The sequence below is a fragment of the Amyelois transitella genome, chromosome 23 (genome assembly GCF_032362555.1).
Source record: "Amyelois transitella isolate CPQ chromosome 23, ilAmyTran1.1, whole genome shotgun sequence".
Classification (NCBI taxonomy): domain Eukaryota; kingdom Metazoa; phylum Arthropoda; class Insecta; order Lepidoptera; family Pyralidae; genus Amyelois; species Amyelois transitella.
In genome coordinates this window covers 3,436,430-3,458,847 of record NC_083526.1, presented here as the reverse complement: position 1 = coordinate 3,458,847, position 22,418 = coordinate 3,436,430, and the positions used below count along the sequence as shown (strand labels likewise).

At 34.3% G+C, this 22,418-nt stretch overlaps 3 protein-coding genes across 3 annotated transcripts; 2 read left to right on the top strand and 1 right to left on the bottom strand.

Moving 5' to 3' along the window:
* Window positions 1-8,275: 8,275 nt before the first annotated feature.
* LOC106130636 (mpv17-like protein 2) lies at window positions 8,276-8,854 on the bottom strand. Its single transcript, XM_060950891.1, has one exon. It carries the CDS (start codon window positions 8,810-8,812, stop codon window positions 8,276-8,278), a length of 537 nt encoding a protein of 178 aa, XP_060806874.1. The 5' UTR covers window positions 8,813-8,854.
* A 5,750-nt stretch (window positions 8,855-14,604) lies between these two features.
* On the top strand, window positions 14,605-17,087 carry LOC132903255 (uncharacterized). The gene is made up of 2 exons (XM_060951004.1): window positions 14,605-14,651; window positions 14,954-17,087. The coding sequence occupies exon 2, from the start codon at window positions 14,965-14,967 to the stop codon at window positions 16,837-16,839; it is 1,875 nt and encodes a 624-aa protein (XP_060806987.1). The 5' UTR covers window positions 14,605-14,651; window positions 14,954-14,964; the 3' UTR covers window positions 16,840-17,087.
* A 2,006-nt stretch (window positions 17,088-19,093) lies between these two features.
* On the top strand, window positions 19,094-20,590 carry LOC106130635 (homeobox protein bagpipe-like). The gene is made up of 2 exons (XM_013329532.2): window positions 19,094-19,751; window positions 20,007-20,590. Exons 1-2 carry the CDS (start codon window positions 19,094-19,096, stop codon window positions 20,588-20,590), a joined length of 1,242 nt encoding a protein of 413 aa, XP_013184986.2.
* Window positions 20,591-22,418: the final 1,828 nt, after the last annotated feature.

Genomic DNA, 22,418 nt, shown 5'->3' with positions numbered 1-22,418 from the left:
TCGAAAATTTTCCTTTTAATGGTTAACTGTACTGTATGTTTGTGCGTACTCATAAATACCTTTTCATCTAGAACATACGAACAGATTCCGTAATCTATTTAGTTACGTCCTGTTCGTCCACTTGTATGTAAGGTCATTTTATGCGGAATATTTAACAAAAATAATTAAAGGTTGAAATTGAGAAGGTACTTACTAGGTGTGTTCAATGTTTGAATTTGCAAATTACAAAGTATTAACCTTGTTCTAATGTAAGTAAAGAAAAATTTATTGTGAGTGAATAAGTTGTTGCAAACATATTTTATGAAACAATAGCTTCCAAAGTAGCTAAGTAGGTAGAACATTTATTAAAACCAATAGTAAAATCTACTTACTTTTTATTCTGTCCTCATAAAAAATCAATCTAAAATATTTTTCTACATAATTAAGCCGTTAGAGTATCAAATGTTGATATAAAGCTACATTTGCATGTATCTAAATAGCTTCAAGCTCAATATTGGTAAATATGGGATGAAAGGGCGCCACTTGGTAGCTTTTGTCAAAACGGAAGAGTATTTTAAGATGTTTTACTAATGCTGTTAGCGCTTTTTAATAGAGTGTGGACGGGGTTCACATGGAGGGAGGTTTATAGAAAAATGTAGTCACGGTCTTATATAACATTCAGTACCTATTACGCAAAATAGTTTTAATCTTCAGGTAAGTTAAAAAAAAAATTACACAAGTAACATGGGATACAAAAAATCCTATCCTACAATCCACTATATCTAACGACTTTAATGTACGGTAGGTTTAAAAAGAAATGATTTTATGTATGATTGTTTAATATTAGACAAACAGCTGATTGTAATAACTAAGCCAAATCTTTGCATAGCATATATAATTGTAACAAATATAATAATAAAAAAAAATAGGTAAGTACTTATGCTATGAAAAATATATGAGGGAGTTTTGAAGAACAAATGTTTTTTTTTATTTACTTTTAATAGTTTATACCCGCAGGCACCGTTAACATCTCCCATGTGAACCAATCCAAAACCACTCACGCCCACATTTTAAAACAAAATAAATTTAACCACAGATAAAAAACAGCGGCGTGTTGAAGTCAGATAATGAGCGGTGGCGCTGGAGGACGGAAGGCGATTAGTGGCACTTACCATGCTTAATGGCTTTGAATAATTCAGCCGCACAGATTGAGATGTCCCCGGCATAGGAGCTAGTATCTCGACGGAGATTAGCCCAGCCAATAAGACTTTAGATTGCGTTGAACTGAACTGGTAGGTTTAGGATTTCAGAACTTTGAGGATGTGTTTGAGATGTGGTTAAATAAGATACTATTATCTTAGCTGTGATTAGCCCAGCCAATGAGTTTATCGGTTTTATAATTGCGTTTAACATAGTAGGACTGTAATGTAAGTAAGTACTTACGTAAAAAGAACGATAAACTAATTAGCTGGGTTTATAACAACAAAGATGCTATAGCTGCCTAAAATAGTTCAATGGTTTTAGAGCTTTGAATAATTCAGCCGCACAGATTGAGATATCTTCATTATAGGAGCTACTATCTTAGTTGTGATTAGAAAAGTCAATGAGATTATCATTCTTTAGTTGCATTTAACGCTGGACAACGCTCTCTATGGATTAAGCAGTTTTTAATACACCACGTGTAAGCTATTCTTAAACTTCAACCGCGTTGTCTTAAATTATTAACCAATTGAATATCCAAAAGGACGTCGATTGACAATTAATATATAATATCTTTACTGCGAGATTAATTTCTTAATTGAATAAGGCAGCATCACATAGACTCCTGCAAATTATTTGGTAATTAAATAAAGAATTTTGTATTTTATTCTATTTTAACTACAGTAAATGCAAAAAGAAGTAGCTGTCGCGAGGATCATATTTAACTGTTTTGGTTGTATTTATTTAAATTTGTTTAGTTTAATGTACCTATAAACCTGTCACTAAACAGCACATAAACGCCGAAACTAATAGTCCACTGGACATCCGAGTCCATCATCAGGTCAGTAAAACCCCGTTAATCGTCCAAACCGACTTTCATTGTCACTAAGACTTTTTGTGACTCGTTTATGATGTGTGAACTAGCGGTGAGTAGCGAGTGAAGTGACAAGTGAAGCGATGTGACATTTGAAAATTGATGTTTGATGACAGAGAATCGTGGTGATCTTAGGAGTAATAAGACTAGAATTGATTCTATATTCATACCATATAGTCGGAAATTGTATTAATGACGGCCTCTGTGGCGCAGCGGTAATACGCTTGTCTGTGACATCAGAGGTCCCGGGTTCGAATCCCGGCCAGGGCATGATGAGAAAAGAACTTTTTCTGATTGGCCTGGGTCTTGGGTGTTTATCTATATTAAGTATTTCGTAACAAAAGTCTCAAAGAACTTACTTCGAGGCTAACTCAATCAGTGTAATTTGTCCCGTATGTATTTATTATTTATTTATAGATGGATGCAAAAAATCGGAACTCGGCCATTAAGCGCACGGTAAGTACCATCTTATCATAATCGAAATTATTCTTAATTATCACATCCTGTTAATTTAACCGAGTTTCTTAAAAATATAACTGTATACGTCACGCTTTTACGGCTAAAATGCTGATTTTGGTGAAATTTTGTTTGAATAGGTTTAGTTAACTATCCGAAGTCATACATGAGCTTTTTTGGCAATTCCCATAGGAACGGGACAAAATAAAATTTTAGTTTAACGACGGTGAAGCTGCGAGAAATAGCTAGTTTCTTATTAGGTTTTCCTGTAAAATTCCTTTAGTTAGGTTTTTTTATAGGCCATGGGCTAGCAACCTGTCACTATTTGAATTTAAATTCCATTATAAAGCCATACAGTTGTATGTGACCTTTCGGTCTTTCCAAAACTGTTGGCTCTGTCTACCTTGCTAGGGATATAGATGATAGATTAATATGTATGTTTGTATAAAAAATGTTACCTGCCAAAAACTACCGGAAACCACTTAATAATAAACAATCATAATTAAGACATTAATAAAAATAGATCAAGTTTTATTTCTTTCTATAATAGGTAGGCGGCGTTCATAGTGGGGGTCCAGCTTACCTGATATATAATTTTAAACAAAATCAACCTAGAATTCAAGAAATTACTTCTATTTTAAACTGTATATCAATAATAATAAAGATGTTTCTCAAAATTTCATTTCAAAACGACTGCAAAATAATGTTGTCAATTTATTAAGACATATTTTCGGTGTGTGGACTGTGGAGCCGGCGTCGACGTGACCTATAATTAAAAATAAAAATTATTGTGATTGCTTTTGGCAAATTGCAAATTGGCTTGGAGAGGTTTCTTTTTCTGGAAAAAGGTTAATTGATCGGCATGAGATTTTCGATTTCATGTTAATTATGGTTTTTGGGATAAATAAAAATATTTAAGTGTAAATACTGTATGATATCTATACTTACTAATATCATAAATTGCGAAAATCTGTGTGTCTGAAATGTCTTCGCGGCTATGCGGATGGACGAATTTAAATGAAATATAAGTAGTTTTAATTATCGGACGTTAAACATAGTTTTTTATTCTGAAGATTTCCATTCGCACGGAAGTTTTACAGTAGTCAGACACTGTACACACGTTAAATTAATTGTAAGATAACGTGGAAATTTTAATTTTTACAGCCTCATTCGAGTCGTTTTAGTAAGTAGTATAGTACAATAATTTGTTGTGCGGAGTTTTTTTTCTTGATACTTTCATTTTTAAGTAACAATTAAGGTAAAAGTAAAATTAAATTTTTAAACTCTGGCTTTTAAACGAAGCAGAACGTACGAACCTAGTTATTTATTGGAAGTAAATTCAATATTAAGTATTTAAACACTTCTTGTTAATATTATTATAAATTAGTATTTACTCTACTTGCTTAATAAGTTATTAAACTGTCACCTTTAACTATTATCTTTATTGCAGTGGAATGGTGTTTGCGCAATTTTTTGGTTCTAGTTTATACTTGCTTAATTGCTCTAAATGAAATAAAAACAAATATTCTTCTGTACTTACAGCTACTTAGACGCTGCTTTTAACAAACCACGAGCCACTTTTTAAAAGAGATAAAAAGATAAATTGACAAAAATAATTGGCCAGCAGTCAGGATTGAGTCGTCATAATTACAAACCTTCTAATTGAGATGTTATGCTCGCGATATTATTGCCGTACACGACGCGCCGACTTTTTAATTCGACCATGTTAAGGGGAAGCTTTGTGTATTATACCTACTAACTAACCATACGAGTTTTTTTTGTACCAAACTAGAGTCCGCCAACAGCTCCGCCCGTTAATTGCCGTTCCCGCGGGAATTTCGGGAAATACACATTAGATTTGGCCTGTGCGTTGTCTGTCAGTCACTAAGTAACAAAAGCGTTTAATATATATAATAGGTGCTATCACATTCTCCGGTCGCAGGAGACAATATAAAAAGTTTAATATATGTTCGACTATCAAACCACTTGAAGGATGAAATAAACGGAATGTCTTACATATGCACATATCAGACCAATAGGTAATTTAATATCTCAAAGGTACCTAAACTAGTGGAAATTGTCACACGCTTTTTTAAATTAACTAAAGTAATAATGAAAGAGGGTTCAATATACGTGACTATATGAATGAATGGTTCAATATTTAAAGATAAAACAAGCATTTCAAAACTTCCCGGTCAACCCTTAAGTGGTAATAAAATCATAATGTTTTATATGGAATATGGCGTCTCATTCCAGGTCCATTCGAATTCACTAAATTGATCGTAAAAGCTTGCCTCTAGTTAACGGCTGCTTTTAATTATTAATACTAATAATATATACTCGTAATTATCCGGTTAAAACTTATTTATCAATATTGGTTTAACGACCCCTGAATGTAGACTGAACGATCAAATAATAATATGTGTGTGATTATTGAATATTGTTAAAGTCAATCAATGAAAAGGCAAATAAATTAGAGATGGCCTCTCAAGCTGTCAGTTTTCGAATCTCAATTCTGAAGTGTAGAGAATTTCCTGAAATTCCTAAGGGAATGGTAAAATGCAACGTTTCGCAGCGCTAAAGAAGGCAAAATACAATTACCTCCAATATTATAGAAGTTTTGCTGACATAAGACCGTACCGTATTAAAATAAGAGCGATACCATCTAATGACATTCACTTGGCCTTAATTACTTATACAAAATAGTATTGTTAATCTTTCAAAATAATAAGCTGCTTGTTGATAAAACATGATAAATGTAAAGGTTCCGTACTTCTTATTCGGAAAAAGTGTTGCAAATTGTTTTTTATACCAAAAAAATCTAACAACTAATTCATAGGTAGGTACTGAGTTCCTGAAGGGCAACTACCTATATATAAAAAAAATTAAAACTGTCTCACTCTCATCGTAAAAAAAATAATTTAAGTTCGCATTTATCGTTATAGCGCAGTAAAATCAAGTCCAAAATACTAAACATATTGAAATTAAAAACGATTCTAGAACAATTTGTCATCAGTGTAAGAACAAAAACAAACTGGATATCATTTTGTTAATGTTTCTTCTTTTTTTTTAATTGTCAAGAAACCCTAAAAAGTCCAAGTTTAACAAGTATAGATATTTCGGAAAGATAAAAAAACCGAGATCCATATTTCACAGTGCGATTATGTAAGTCAAAAATTAAATCAATTAGGTTTTTTTTATCGGGCAACAATAAATAACCCGGCGGCAGGTGACGAAAGGTCCTTTTGTAGGACATTCTGTGAACAAAAAACATAGCCATGTGATCCTGGTCACTATATCTGTGAACAGAATATAACTTCTTGAGGAGCGTGAAATAGTTCACCTTGGGAGCTATATAGAGATGATAAAACTGTTACTGTGACGTACCGTCGATTTTCAGAACGACAAAAAATATTGAATCGAAAGCAAAACATTTAATTAATTACAACAATGATATAGCTATTCTTATATTACGTAGGTGTGGTTGAAGTGTAAACTTTTTCTTTTAATTTCTCTTTGTGTTTGTTAAATTTAAAGGATATTGGTGCAGTTAGGTAAACGTAAAGGTTACCAATATACAAATGAATCTTAACAAACGCCTTCTCACATTTTTCATATTAGTAGTTTTGAGTTTTAAATTAAGTTATAATTATCTTTATAAGTAAGGATTTATTATAAAATGTAGTATACATGAGTTAATATTTCGTAACATAAGTTTCGGACTTACTTGGAGGCTAACTTAATCTGAGCATTTTGTCCCGTATATATTATTATATTGCATTATTATTAATTAACATTACAAAACATACATACAAACTTTAATATATGTATTTTAAGGTTTTCAAATAAACCTAATTTTCTCATCGATTAAAATTTTATGTCGAAGTGGTTTAAACATCTCCAGTAATATTCCCATACAAGGGTCAGGTACAAAATGTTTTTTAGCAATTTTTTTGGTAGCAACGTACGAGAGATCGTTAAGGGAAAAAGGACCCGTTTCGGCACTTTTGTGCGAGCAAACCCGACGGTAGCGAGTAGTATCGAACTAATTAATCGTTGTTTTTAGGTAACTGGCAATTTGGGGACAAAATTCGGTAGTTTTGGGCGACGTCGTCGTGATTAAAATGTATAAGTTAACTAGCGTGCCTCTCGGCTCGACGCAGGAAACAAACTTTATTCTTGAATAAATTTATTTAGTAGGTAAGTACAAGGTAAGTAAAGCAGTTATAAGGAAAAATGCAGAAGATATGCGCTAAGCTAAGGTAAAAGAGGGAGCTAAAGGTTAGACATATTTATTTATTGAAACTTTATTGTACAAACAAAGTTGATACAATGGGCGGACTTAGTGCCTGACACTCAACCTTTGGGTTAAGCAGATAAATTATTAAGTTAAATAAAGAAATTATCGGATAAACCAACATACATATATGTATATCTTTATAATAAACAGCACACTTATTAGGTACATATAATTATATTAATTATAATAAAAATATAGGTAGCCAGCACTAGGAGAAGAAATGCAAACAGAAAATAGAAGTCAATTTGTATGTTAGAAGAGGTTGGTATCTACCCAAAACATTTTACGCAAGAAACTATAAAGACCATGATATTCTTAACGACGGAGTCAGGCAGGACGCTAGACATAAATCTTTGGCTAATAGGTATGTTTTTTTTAAATACTTACATATATATGGTACAGATTTCACATATTGAGGTAGATACGAAATAGGTTCGAAACTTATTGAAAGGTCATGTTGGTTTAAATTAGTTCAGCTTAGAAAAATTGCTTCATCGAGAATCGTCATCTTATAGTATTCCCGGTTGCATCCTTAAATGCGTTGCTTTAGAGAACTGGGTCTAGATGATATTCATATCATCTAGACCCAGTTCTCTCAGTTCAGGCGTTAGTAGAGAGGAGAGTTAAGATGATACTCAAGGTTGTGTACATTTATTGAAGGACCTTAATGATGTGATATGATAGAGCGTCCGTCGCCTAACCTTTGTAGACTAAAGACTAGACTAAAAAACCTAATACAGGTCTATTGTTGTTGGTATACCGTGACGTCACGTCCACGAGTAAGTGAATACGTGCTTATGTGTACTCACTCATACCCGCGTGTCAAATCCAATTAAAAGATTAAACCATAATCTATTAATGGTTTTGTAAGAAACAGCTTCAACGGTGGTCGAAAGTCAAGAATGCGTTTTTTATACAAACTAACGCATGAATCAACAAAAAATGGACATCCAAAATCCAAGGATGAGCTTCGACATTCAGCGTTGACAAAACATGATTAATGACATCAATAAAAATATTTTCCTCATAAAAATTCATTCCCATTATTAATTCTTATAACATTGTTCAGGGTTTTTATTCATTTTTTGTATATAAAGTGAATGCATGAGTGCCTTTTTTATAATTTATGTTGAATGAAGAAATTAACTGTTTTCGATTTTGTTATGAGCCGTGTAAGTTGGTACCTACTTAGTATTTTTTGTAAATCAAAGCTTTCTTCTAGGCGGTCCCCAGGCACAATAAAAGAAGGAGGTAGTATGCGTTCAAAGCAGGCCTAATGGGTTTGGTTCCGTAAGTAAGAAGAGACTCATGTACTCATTATAATAAAAGCATTGTATGTCCAAAGGCAGAATGCAAAATGAAAATCTTCTTATATAACGTGTTTTAATTGTGTAAGTGTAATTACATTTAATAATCTAGAAACTTGTAACTTACTATCAACAGAGCTTATCATCGCAAAATATTTACTATTTCACCGGATCCTTCCGCTCCATCAACCTCAGCTCAATCGGCCCGTCCGCCGGGGCCCGCTGCTCCCTCGATTTCACGTGGGCCAGGTACACCGTCCACACGAAGCTGGCCGCGCTCACGAACACGATCCTATTCCTTTCAGACACGAAGTAGAAGTTGACAGTCTGCGCCGTCGGCCAAAATAACACGCCTATTTTGTAAGTCGGCCAAAACTTCTCCCTCACTTCATTCACGCACGTCTTAAAAGGCTTCATTTCTAGAGCGCTCATCCCGAAGAAGAAGTATGCCATCGCGAGTGGCGAATAAGACACTTGCTCAATAGCTGCTCTCAGTATAGCAGTTCTCAAATCTTTTCTCTTGAAAAAGCGACTTGTGTATTTCATCCATCCGTAGAAAACGGGAGCCATGAAAAATGTGCCGAAGAAGCTGTACCGGCCTGCTCTGGCCCAGTCGGCGTTCGCTGGAGTTGTTCCGTGCTCGATATACTCCTGGACAAGGCTGCAGGAAGGCCAGATGACAGCGTAAGAGGCCATTCCCCGAATAAGAGGAAACTGCACGGGGAGGCTCAGCACACTAGGGATACACTTCTCAATGCCGTGAAGAATCTTCGTCAAAATTAGTGATCTTTTCATTTTACTCGATCGTTTTGCTCTCGTGTTTCGGTTTTCTAGTAGGTTTTTCTTTTAGAAAGCCACTGAATTCGCCAATGTATTTCTTAGACTTAAAGTTGTTAGTTCTTGATGTATTATTTGCTATGAGGGTTATCATGACATATATACGCAAGTGTCACCGTGAGTTATTTGACCTGATTAGAGGCTTACCTATGTATATTAAAGAGTATATAACCGCTACGCTTTAACCTTAAGAGCTGCTTTAGGCAGAACAAACTTCATAGATTGTTAATACCTAAAGTGAGATTTTATTAAAATTTCAAATAGTGGTTTTATCTTTTTATTAGGGAGTTATATAAATAATATGTAAATAAATTTATGTCAAAGAAGTAAATATGGATAAGAAGGATGATCCCACATTTCCATTTTTGTTTTATAAAGTTTCAGATAGTTTATCATGAAAGTTTCAGACGTATTAATATGGGGCAATGTGGACGTTGTCTTAAATAAATTATTTGAATTGAATAAGTAATTTAAATGCCACGACCGTTAGACAACTAAATTTCTCTAAACATTTTTTGAACACGAAACGTGACACGTAATTATCCATTTAGTAATCTCTAATCGGCCACCCACCGAGACTATGATCGAAACAATCGATTAATTCGATTATTATTCGATAATTTGGCTCGGGTGGATCGATTCGGCGATTCTCTTGGAGATAACGATGATTTGGCGGAATCGGTGCGTGAGGTCGGGGCTTCATTTGTCAATTAGCTCGTAATTAAAATGGGTACCTACTTATGTAGGTACTTTTTGAATATTATCATTAGATACATACGTATGTACCTATAATATATAATCTGCGGATATAAATAAGTATTATTTTGTATGTGAGAATTTTGGATCTTACTTACCATAAAACTACAAAACTAGATCTAGATCAAAATACAACTAAAGGCTAAATTATATCAAGTACTACCTACTAGTTGTGTATTGTTGGTACCTACCTCCTTTTGATGATAAGTTACGAACAAATATTTGGAATTAAGATTCAGGTAAGTATGTATAGCAACATTGCTAGCCTTAAAACGATGCATATGTATATGTTTTCCGATGAACTAGATATAATTTGTAAGTAATGTTAACATAGGTACCTAAGTGTTAAAATCCGTGTGGAAATAAAAGCAATTGATCAGTAATAATGTTATATAAATTATAAATTGCATTAAAGGTAGCAGCACCATCTACTTCTTCGTCCTGGCGTTAGTCCTGGATACATGGTTTCGAACCTCTTATTGGAGTTGCACCTTTTATTAGCTTTACGAAATAACGCCATCTATTGATATTATATTAAACTATTTAACATAACGCATTACGCCATCTATACAATTTTTTGTTAAACTAAAAATGATATCAGATTTCTCAAAAGTTTTATTTCCTGTCCATAGATGTCACTTTACATTTAAATTGGTCAGCTATTCGACAATAGATGCCGCTAGTTGTAAAATTTAAATATAATAAAGAACTAATTTGTCGGTCAAGACGATAAAATAAGAAGGGTTTAGGTTTCAACATTTTCAACTCACAAACTACCTAGGTACTAACTAGTATTTTTGTAAATTGTTAATTTCCGTGCAATAAGGATATCGGTAATTGGTAATGTGTCCTGCCGTGTGATTTCTTGCTCTGTAGACCACTCTCACCGAAAAGACTTCGGGAAATAGAAATAAATCTCAATCCTAGTTGCAATCAGTTGCATTATAGAGCAGATTTAATCTCGATGATTTCCCTCAACCTAAGAGTGTCTGGCATTTATGTATATCTTCTAGATAATATAAGTATATTATAGAAACTAATTAGTGTCTTCATTATGTTACTCAGATATGTGTCATTGGTAATATCTACTAGGCACTACAAACTAAGTACTTTGAACCTGTGTAGGTACCTTAAAACGGATCCACTTTTTGTCAAATAAGCACCACTCGACCACCGACGCTCTCTTACTTATTATTGTAATTTATTTTCCTCTTACCCAATAACTACTTCTTTAACACCTCATAAACAACTATTAACATCAATAATCATTTTTACAAAATATTCTGAATATTTCCTAATCTCAAAATGGCGGTTTCAAAACTGACAAATTAGTAATAAAGTAGCAACTTTACGATGTACTCGAATCTTTTTAAGTGGAGTCTGCAGTAGGTGTTCACTTTAAACCAACTTTTTTCACCAAAAATGCGTAAAAAAAATTAAGTGCTTTGGAATAGGTCTGGGAACGTAGGTATACGTAGAACAAATTGTTGAAAAACAAAGTTGTGTTGGCACTGGTTATGTAATTCGATATATTTTATTATCTTTATAGTCAATTTCCAATATTATTATTAAAGTATAGCTACCTAATTTACATTTTTATGTAAGTAGGTACCAGAATATACTTAGGTTTGTCAGCTTTGCCTGTAAAAAGCAAAGGAAACTGCTAATACTTACAAAAGTAACGTAACCGTAACAAACAAATGATCCACTTGGATAAACACATAGAGATCCAGGATAACTTAACGTATTAACTTTTGAAATGCAATAATTTGACCGGCCAAGCTTTTTGTTCTATATTGTTTTTAGTGAGCTACTCCAACCTTAGGTACTAATAAATATGTGAATAACTAATCCTAATAAGTATTCTACAAATATGTATTACTAAGTTTATAAGGATGTGTGTGTTTGTTTCTCTTTCACGTAAAAACTTCTGAACGGATTGTCATGCCACTCTGTTGTTAAGGAGTACAGCTTAGACATTAAACTTAATAACATAATAAGTTAAAATTTATAGAGATTTAAAGCGGACATCACACATATTATCAATCTATGAACCGATGTAATAACAATGGATTCCTCTGCAATGGTTGTAGAGAGGTCGTTTCGTGTAAAACCCGACTTAGCCAGTCCAGGATAATAGCTAATCATAATAGCGGCTCCACTTCAGAGAGGATGGACGAACACCAGCTACACATATAAACCTAGCTATATACGGCCAAATACGGGATAGACAGAGCAGTAGGTACCTAATTAGGTATTTTTTCCTATTTGACCGGAAACCAGTCGACAACAACCTCTTTAACATCTTGGGGGTTAATTACCTCTCTATGAATAAATACCAAATCCGATCAATAGCGCTGGCCACATTAGCTATACGGTACACATATTGCGTTACACCCGTGTTTGCTCGTCGCTCTTCAAACAATTTACATTTTCATAAATCATCTTTTTTTTATTGGTTCATTGATTTTATTGAGCAGACCACCGCATGTAATTCAATACAATAACTTATATTTCGTCTCAGTCTTTTACGGGGTAAACAGAGCCAACAGTCATGAAAAGATTGGAAGGCCATAATCAGCTCTGTCACGGTCAAATCATAGCTGGACGTCATAAAAGATGATATGTGCGTCATTGGACTGAAATCCGAGGACGCCGAAAACCGGACAAAGTGGAGAGAGAAAAGTCGGAAGGCGGACCCTGGGTCCAGATACACTTCTGTGGAGGGTGCAACCGGGAACACGCGGAAATGAGAGAGAGAGAGAGCGAAATTTATCTCCTCTCTGTGTGGCTTCGCTGAGCTCATCTACGGTTCTGGCAGAATCATCAGCGTCGCGGTGTCTACACCTGCGACATTATGCTGAGTCAGGACCTTTTCACTGTCCATCATTGTTTGTGGTACATTCATGCACATTGCACATTCACATTGTTTATTACTGTTAATTATGTATGTATGTGTCCAACAAATGTATTGTGATGGTGAATAAAGCTTTTATCTATCTAAATAAGGTTCTCTGCAAAGGCTGCAAAGGGGAGTCACTTCGTGTAAAAACTTGACTAACCCAATACAGGGTCGTGGTCTCTCACAGGCGAACCCCCACCCTGGCTCCTCTCCAGAGAGATAAGGATGCAATTAGGACCAATGCCATACATTCATATATATAATCACGTCTATATCCCTTGGGTAAACAGAGACTACAGACTAATATTGTGAAGTTGACGTTGTTGAAGAAAATGCTGCAGTGCAGTTTGTTACCGCTTCTTCTGCACTGACGCCTTGGAAGCGGCAGTAAACTTAGTTTTTAAGTAATTTATTTGACGTCAACCAAGTTGTTAAACCATACGACAATTATTAAGCGATATAATAGTATCCTATAATAATGAATAAAAAATTTTGAATTTTGAATTTTTTTGAATTTTTTGACTTGAGGAGACTGAAAAGCATTCAGCTATGTGGCTTAGCGATGGAATTGAGATTAAAAAAAATTAATGAATTTTATTATTCATTCAAAAACACCAATGCCAAAAAGATGATATGATTTAAGAGAACAGTTTTTGTGGTAGGTACAGTTACACAAAAACAGATTGAGTTAGCCTCGAAGTAAGTTCGAATCTTGTGTTACGAGATACTAACTCAATGATACTTTATTTTAAAATAAATAGGTACTTATATAGATAAACATCCAAGACCCAGGCCAATTAGTAAAATGTTCGTTTCTCATCATGCCCTGGCCGGGATTCGAACTCGGGACCTCCGATGACACAGACAAGTGCATTACCGCTGTGCTACAGAGGCCGTATAGAACTATAGAAAATAAAATTTACTCAGAGTAGGTAGTACCTACTTACCATAAACTGATTGATTCATTTTATTTTAAAGCTTATTAAAAAGAGTTTAGACAGCTGATTTATTTACTGTCAGTTTACTTCCTAGTTATTAAAAAAATGGTCAGCCAGAATAAACAGATGTTAAACAGAATTAGTAACAAAAAGCCTATTGTTCTCAAACTGGTGTCGAGTTTCTCGAAGCTTGGGATGTCGACCGCGGAAGATGCTTCGTTTTTTATGTGAAATATGTCTGTTTGCACAAAAAAGGGCATAAACTTGGCAACAGTAGTAATGATCAAAATATTTTTATTTTTTATTTTACAATAAAATCATTTTAAGGAATATGGATGGCACAGGCATGCGTAGTTGGCTTAGAGCTTGGTTTTCCTTTAGTATAGTGTAGTATAGTAGGTATATTATATAAGTATGCATAAAATGTTATCCTATCTACCTATAATTAGTACACCTACTTATCTTTAATGGTTGTAAAAACTGCTTGACCAAATTACAGCACAATTACAAAAAAAATGCACTTCTGAAAATCGGTTCAGTAGTAGGTATCGAAATTTAATTAATGACAACTATCATTTCATGGTATTGTTATTTATTAGACATTATACTTAAACTTCAACAGTAAAAAAACAAGTAAAAAAAAATTTTTACTTGTAGGTATCTTTGCACTGCATTTTTAATACATACATAATAACTTCTTTATCCCTAGGGGGTAGGCAGAGCCAACAGTTTCGCAAAGACTGAAAAGCTACTTTCAGGTATGGCCTTATAATGGAATTGAGATTTAAGTAAGTAGTCACCTAAAAGTAGAATCCTAAGTTTATTAACCTATCTTTTGGTCGTCTTTTACGACATTCATGGTACGGAGAAGATTGATTCTATTCTAAAGTGCCACGTAGGTAGTCTTACATACGAGAGTGTGTATGAAAGAGCCAGTCCTTGAAAGAGCCGTTGTGATTTTTTAGTATTTACCGATATCCTACCAAAGATTAATTTTACTCCTTAAACGGCAACACTGGTTAACTGTCATCCACGAAAAATTGACAGTTTTACGATATTAAATGGCGTCACAGGACTGTTACAAGATTTTGGATGCCAAAAAGTAAGTTTTTTTGTGTTTCTTTAATGTTTTTTTAGAAGAAAATGGTTACACATGTTGAAATAAAAGACATGCAATATTTTTCTACATATAATTGTCCTCCTTTTACATTAATAATATTAAATTAGCGGTTTGTCGTAGATGCTTTAATTTGAGGTTATATTATAGAATACGTCGTGTTTTGAAAGAGCCGGTTGCGTATGCGTTGAAATAGCCGGCTCTTTCATGGCATGAAAACTAGCTCTTTCAACACATTATTTAATTTTAATCTATTATTTTATGACATGGGTTTTTTTTTCTTTTAGAATAGTAAATCATGTCGTCGCCAGTATCCACTTCTAACAAGCGGGTAAGGCCCACAAGTGCTGCAGTAGAAGAGGCAGTGAGAGAAGTAATTGCTGGTAACCAGTCCATAAATAAAACGGCATTGGCTTTTGGGATATCAAGAGCTTACTTAGCAAAAATAGTTAAAAAAGTTAAAAGTACCGATGAAAATTACGTGCATAGCCCAAATATTGGTAACAAGCGCATTTTCTCTAAAGCTGAAGAAGATCTATTAGTTTCATATTTAAAAACTGCATCAAAAATGTGTCACGGTTTGACAAAAAAACAAACCCGAGAATTAGCTTTTCAATATGCACGGGCAAATAATAAATGTCCAGAAAAATGGACCATTGATCAAATAGCTTCAGTGGAATGGCTTCGTGGCTTCTTGAAGAGGCACAAAGACTTGTCAGTTCGAAAACCTGAGAGCACATCGTTGTCTAGAGCCACTAGTTTTAATAAAACTAATGTAGGTGAATTTTTTGAGAAACTTACCGGTCTCTATGAAAAGTATAACTTTCCACCGCATATGATTTTTAATGCTGATGAAACAGGATGTAGTACTGTATCAGCTCCACCTAAAATAATAGCTCAAAAGGGTTCCAAACAAATTGGGCAGGTAACTTCAGCAGAACGTGGTACACTGGTGACTACTCTTTTTTTTATTAATGCTGCAGGTGGTACTTTACCACCGGTGTTCATTTTCCCGCGAGTAAATTATAAGGATCACATGTTAAATAATGGGCCTTCTGGAGCATTAGGTTTAGCGCATATCTCTGGCTGGATGACAGAAAACAATTTCGTAAAAGCACTGGAACATTTCGCAAGCCACGTGAAACCAACTAAGGAAAACCCTGCCCTGCTGATATTGGATAATTATGCATCCCACGTTAATCTTCGTGTAATAGAATTGGCTCGTATACATTTTATAAAAATACTGACCTTTCCACCACATTGTAGCCACAGATTACAACCTTTGGATGTTACTGTGTACGGGCCTTTTAAAACAAGATATCGTATAGTAATGAACGAGTGGATGCTTTGTAATCCTGGCAAAACTGTCACCATCTATCATGTTGCACAGTTTGTAAGAGATGCTTATTTAGCAGCATTTAGTATGGTAAATGTTACTCAGGGATTCAAAACAACTGGTATATATCCTTTAAATAGTAAAATATTCTCTGACGATGATTTTCTAACATCATACGTGACTGATAAACCTAATCCAGCACTATCGGAAGATGCTATCGCAGATAACGTAAGACCTAGAACACCTCAACTCAGCATTACCAATATTGATTCTTCGCATGCATCCAGAAGTCCAAATGCTAATCGCACGCCAATAGATGATTTAATGACTAACATATTACAGCCATCAACATCACGACAGCAAATTGTTAGCCCTGAAATTGTAAGACCCTTTTTAAAATCAGGACCAAGAAAGAATATTAAATCCAACACGCGTAAAATGGTATCGGCTATAATTACAGACACACCCGAAAAAAACAAAATACAGGACAAAGAAACGAAAAGTAAATCACTAAAGTCTGCTAAGAACATGAAAACGAAAACAAACATAAGGCTGTTAAATAAAAAAAAACAAGATGACACTAGTGATTCTAGTGAAAGCATATTGTCATTGCATGATGATACATCTTTAACGAGTTCAGATAATGATATCAACTTATTAGAATTAAAAAAGAGGAAGATTCTTTCAAACGAAGATAATAATTATTGTATTGTTTGTAATGAACACTATGTCAATACGAAAGAAGAATGGTACCAGTGCAAGATATGTGAAGGTTGGGCCAATGAATCTTGTGGAATTAAAGGAGTGATTAATTTCTTTTGTCAGAAATGTTTTTAGAGTCGTTATTAATGTTACGATTATTTTGTTAGTGATTATATAACTTTTTATTTTATTGTTTTTGTTAGACGGATCTTTATTTGTTGATTATGCCAATGTTTAATAATTATTATCGAGACTGATTAAAACTGTGATTTCAGAGTCCAATTAGTGAAGTTTTAAGAAATTAGATTTATAAGATTGTACTGATTGTTAATAATTTAAAACGGATTTGTTCCTTAAAATAGGTATGTGGCTCTTTCATAACACACAGTTGTTGTATTGTTGTGGCTTTTTCAATGACGTGCTGCAATGAAAGAGCCGATTTCCCCTTTTTTTTAAATTACCTAAATATAAGATTTTCCTTATTGTTATGTCTTTTTTTATAGTTTTTATATATAAACAATTTAAGTGTTAATTCAGAAAACCTAGTCTTATTACGAAATTATTATATTTAAATATGTTAATTGCCTATTTTTTAAAACTGGCTCTTTCATACACACTCTCCCCTACTTTCATTTTATTAGAATAGAATAGATTTATTTTCAAAATTGGATACAAGGTATCACTTATAGACGTCACATCACATTAATTAAAAACTACTACCGCTTCCAAAGCGCATGTATAGAAGAAGCGGCGGAACAAACTACACTGCAGCTTAATTATCTTATTAAATCTTTTAGCTTATTTATTTTAAGCTCATGGCCAACAACATGTCATTATCTAAGTATCTGAATCGCAATTTTATCAGTAGGTAAGCTGAACGTGGTCTTCAAATCTTTTTTGAAACAATTGTAACCTATGTCTACCTAATACGTGTGTGCCGTGTAGTTCCCGGCACCAATACAAAAAATAATAGGACCACTCCATCTCTCTCCCATGGATGTCGTAAAAGGTATAGGCTTACAGACTTGGGATTCTTTTTTAAGCGATGGGCTAGCAACCTGTTACTATTTGAATCTCAATTCTATCATTAAGCCAAATAGCTGAACGTGGCCATTCAGTCTTTTCAAGACTGTTGGGTCTGTCTACCCCGCAAGGGATATAGACGTGACCATATGTATGTATGTATGTATGTAATACGTATCTATGGGATATGGACGTGCTATATTTGTATGTGTGTACCAACTTTCGTCTGTTAACTGAAGCTGGTATAATTAACTATTTAGGTATTATCTAGCAGTAATAATATATAAGTCAATGGGTATTATTGATTGTTGTTAGATACTACCTACTAGGTCAAAAATGTAAATAACTAAGTCGCCTCCCAAGAGAGTTCCTGACATGTCCCAAATTATTGGAATCGTCTTCTGAAACAAAATTCTTTCCCGATGACGCGAGAAGCATTATAAATTTCTCATTTTCTCCCACATCAATATAATATTGTTTACCTATGTTGTTTACCATCATTGCCATGGGCCGACGACGTATCGTAAACAGAATGGTCGCACCTCATTGTAATAACAATTGAGGTTAGCCGTTGACAGATGACGTTGGGACGGCTTAGTCAAACGCGCAATAAAATAATTAAGAGCCTAATGTGTATAATTAATTTAAAAATATTTAAGTTACTTAAGGGAATTGCGTCTTATAAGATTATTCCGTTTTGAAAGCTATCTAATCGGAAAGTTTGTACGGAATTAAGTTTCTTACTTCTCCTGTCTACCCCGTAAGAATAATTCTCTATTGTTCTTACGGGTTAGACAGAGTACATACAGACATAAGTCAAAGAAATGGCAACGAATCGTTAAATAATCATAAATATTACTTTTTATTGTAAGGTAGTAAGTAGATATGGAATGGATTAATTCAAAATTCAATTGATGTTTCATGTTTCATCTTCACTTCATCTTTTGCCTAGAAATCTCTGCATTTAGGTACTATGAACTGTTGGTAAAAAGTGTAATAAAATGTAACCATTACAAAAACTACAATACGTTATACAACCCAGTAAACGTAAACGTTTAAGAAGTCATTAACAAAACGAAGGGCATTCCAACCCGACACATGAAATCATCCATTTTATTAACGCCTCGTAGTAAACAACCCTGGATTAGAAAGACAAGGACGGAACATCATAATCCCATAAGCGGAAGAGGGATAGTAACAACACCATAGCCCCGCCCCATGCCGGGCCCGCGTCAAGGATTGGCTTCGCATCCCATTCCACAATGGACCAGTCTTCCAACGCTCCTCATTTAAACAACAACTTAATTAATTGATCCCTAATCTATTAGTCAATGTGAATTATGAACTGAGTGCTAGTGAAAGTGCCATGGATAACTTTGAGCAACACAACGAGGTTTCTACATCATATAACAACATTGCGAAGCAAGATTTTTACGAATACATCGAAGTTGATTACCTGGAAAAACCTAAAGAAGCGCCTAAAGATTACAACGTTTACATGCAAAAAAATTACAGACTGAAAGACGAACCAGTGAACCAGAATTTGAATACACCTTTTTCAGTCAAAGATATTTTAAGTACAAATCAACCCCCGAATTACTACGAACGATGCGATTGGAAAAACGAAAGAGACCGAAAGGGTTACGAATATGAACAAATGTATCATCAGAATCAGAGTTACTGTCCACCTGAATACTTCAGCCAAGTCTACTCCAACATGCCCGTGCATGCCAACGTAGAGCCTTATTGGAATCAAGACGCCTATCACGAAACAAAAATTGACGAGTATTACAATTATAATCCTTACTGCCATAATTTCTATCACCAGAACTATGAACAGTATTCTGATTATATGATACCAACTCATCACGTGGGGATGGAAGGGAAGATGGAGGACAGGCAGATGCCTCCACTGGTGGAGAAGAGAACGGAGACTGACGATATGTCACCACTGAAGCCTACGCCACCTGTGAAACCTCTGAACCACTTCGATAAATTGGAGACGTCACCGAGGAAAATCACAAGTACGTTTTTATTGCAACCGTTTTTTTTAAATATTTTTTTAAATCTCTTAGTCTTCAGTTCTTAGCTGTTAAATCTTGGTTTGTTTTTTGGAAATTTATATAGTTGTTCCTGATAGAAACAAATTTCAATAAAACGTCTTTAAAATAATATCTGTTTGATTGCGTCCCGGTTGTGTACCTACTCCCTAGCGAAGTCACTGTCACAATAAGTAATACTTATTTTTAGCTAATTTCAATTTATATTTTTGTCAACAGAAACTCCATCGAACAACAAAGTAGATCGAAGAGACAAAAACGTGAAGAGGAAGCCGCGGATCCTGTTTTCCCAAGCTCAAGTCCACGCTTTGGAGATCAGGTTCCGAGCGCAGAGGTACCTGACCGCCCCAGAGCGGGAGCAACTGGCCAAGTCCTTGAATCTTTCCCCAACACAGGTGAAAATATGGTTTCAAAACAGAAGATACAAGAGCAAAAGGATCAAATCGCCCGAAGTATCGACATCCACTGATGCTAAAATTCCCAAGACTACTGGAAGGAAACTTTTCAAACCTGAAGATCGAGAAGCCCAACCTGTACCTAATTATCAGTTCCATAAGCCTGAAATCTCCATGGACAGTAATGATAACTTGACTTCTACTATTTACTTCGACGATAGTTTAACCTATGACGATAACACTACTGTAAAATATTACGCCAACAAACATTTAGATGCAATCGATGACCCAAATGTACATAATTTTAAAAACAAAAACATATATCCTAACATTGATGAGACAAAGACCATGTTTAATGATGATCAAGACTGCAAGAAATATTATCCCGTTAATTACGTTTGTTCATAATTTTAGTAGGTTAAGTAAATGTGCCATTTTAGACTGACTACCAAAGAGTATTATTATAGATTTAGATTATTTTGTTATGTACTTAAACTTTTAACTATAATGTTAAGAAACAGTGCAATGTCGGTATCCTGACGCAGCTATCATGCCAAAGTGTGTTAGATTTATTTTTGATTGTTTTGTAAATAAATAAAAAATAAGTATGAAAAAAAACTAAAATTATTTTACCCCATCAACATACACCCATTACATTACATTCATAAAAAATCTTGGCCACCCTATCCATCGTAGGTGGGTACAGTTTATTCCTTAAGGCACTAAAATATATATATTAATCTTTTAAAAAAGACTTAAATAATCAAAATTGTTCACCTTTATTTCAGTCACTAAAAAAATGGAGTAAAAGTCTGTTTGTAAATCGGTACCTCTACTGTTAGATACACTTTTCTAACTGAGTGAAATCCTATAAATCGGTGGTTTTACTAAACCCTGTTGGTAACTAGATACTCCTAAATTTTCATACAACTTCCAAATAATACTTACGGGTTTCGAGGTAATGCCTGAAGAAGGATCCGAACTTACTGATCCAATAGTCTTTTTAAATATGTATGTATGTATGAGAGTTATGAATGTGGATGAAGCGAAGGAAGTATGCAGAGATTGTGGCAAGTGAAAACATGCAGTCTCTGCCTACCCCTCCGGGGGCAAAGCATGATTTTATGTAGGTATGTATGTATGAATCAAAGCAAAAGTACCTACATAATTTTTTGTTAGTATTAGTATGTTTTGAACATTGGTAGGTACTTACGTGTAATAGCAGTACTAAGAAGGTTCTTAACGAAAAATCGGTCCGTTCTTCACGCAAGGATTAAAGATACATACGCAAGGACTATAGGTAGATAGAGCCAACACTGTCGAAATGACTGTAAGGCCACATTCAGATGAATGGTTTTATAATGGAATAAAGATTCAGATAAAGAAAGGTAGCTAGCTCAACATCGCCTGCAAGAATTTCAACTTTATTAACTTTTCCCTTCATTGACTTTTACAATCTGCACCGGGAAGCTGTAGAAGTAGCTGACACACATTGTTTTTTCTACATAAAATGACATATTTATTTTGTAACTGACGCAGTAATAGAAGGAGCCTGACACACATATGTACTTACTACAGGGTATCATTAACCTGGCATGAATGCCGATAATAAGTTTTTATTTTCAAGAAATATACTTACTGATTAAATTACTTCTTTAGGTTACAGTAAGTTAATTGTTAAATTCGTCAGGTAAAAACCAACATTGCAAAAGTTGTTATACCGCCCACCAAAAAAACTTAATCAGTCTCTATTCTTGTAGTACAGCAGTACAAAGTCTTTAAGCCAAAATGTTATAGTGACACAGAGAATAAAATAGTAACAAAAAAAAACAATTTCAGGAAAAAAGTTAATAGCTATCGGTGCGTGTTACAAAATGTATTTTTTCGTTCAATTTGTAAAGATCGCTTTTATCTGAATTGCTACCATACTGTTGGCTTAGCCTGGCTCGTACGGACGAGCGGTTTATTGAAGTATTTCTTTTTTGTGTTCAGTAATACAGCACTTACTATAGAACTTTCCTCCAGATAGTTTTATTCACATGTTATCTAACAGGAATAATGTTCTTATTTTTTGAGTTCCGTCCACTAAATGTCTAAAAAGGGATCCTTTATATGCCCATTACCGCCTACCCCTACTTTTAAATTATGCAAAAAAGTTATAAAAAAATTCATAAAAACTTAAAACAAAATAGGTTTCGACGAAAATTCGATCAAATATGTTATAAAATATGAGTTA

Excerpts from the sequence above, each read along its gene's own strand:
- LOC106130636 (XM_060950891.1), bottom strand. The coding sequence starts at position 8,812 with ATGGCCTCTTACGCTGTCATCTGGCCTTCCTGCAGCCTTGTCCAGGAG.
- LOC106130635 (XM_013329532.2), top strand. The coding sequence starts at position 19,094 with ATGGATAACTTTGAGCAACACAACGAGGTTTCTACATCATATAACAAC. Across the intron at positions 19,752-20,006 it reads GTCACCGAGGAAAATCACAA|AAACTCCATCGAACAACAAA; the intron begins GTACGTTTTTAT and ends TTTTGTCAACAG.
- LOC132903255 (XM_060951004.1), top strand. The coding sequence starts at position 14,965 with ATGTCGTCGCCAGTATCCACTTCTAACAAGCGGGTAAGGCCCACAAGT.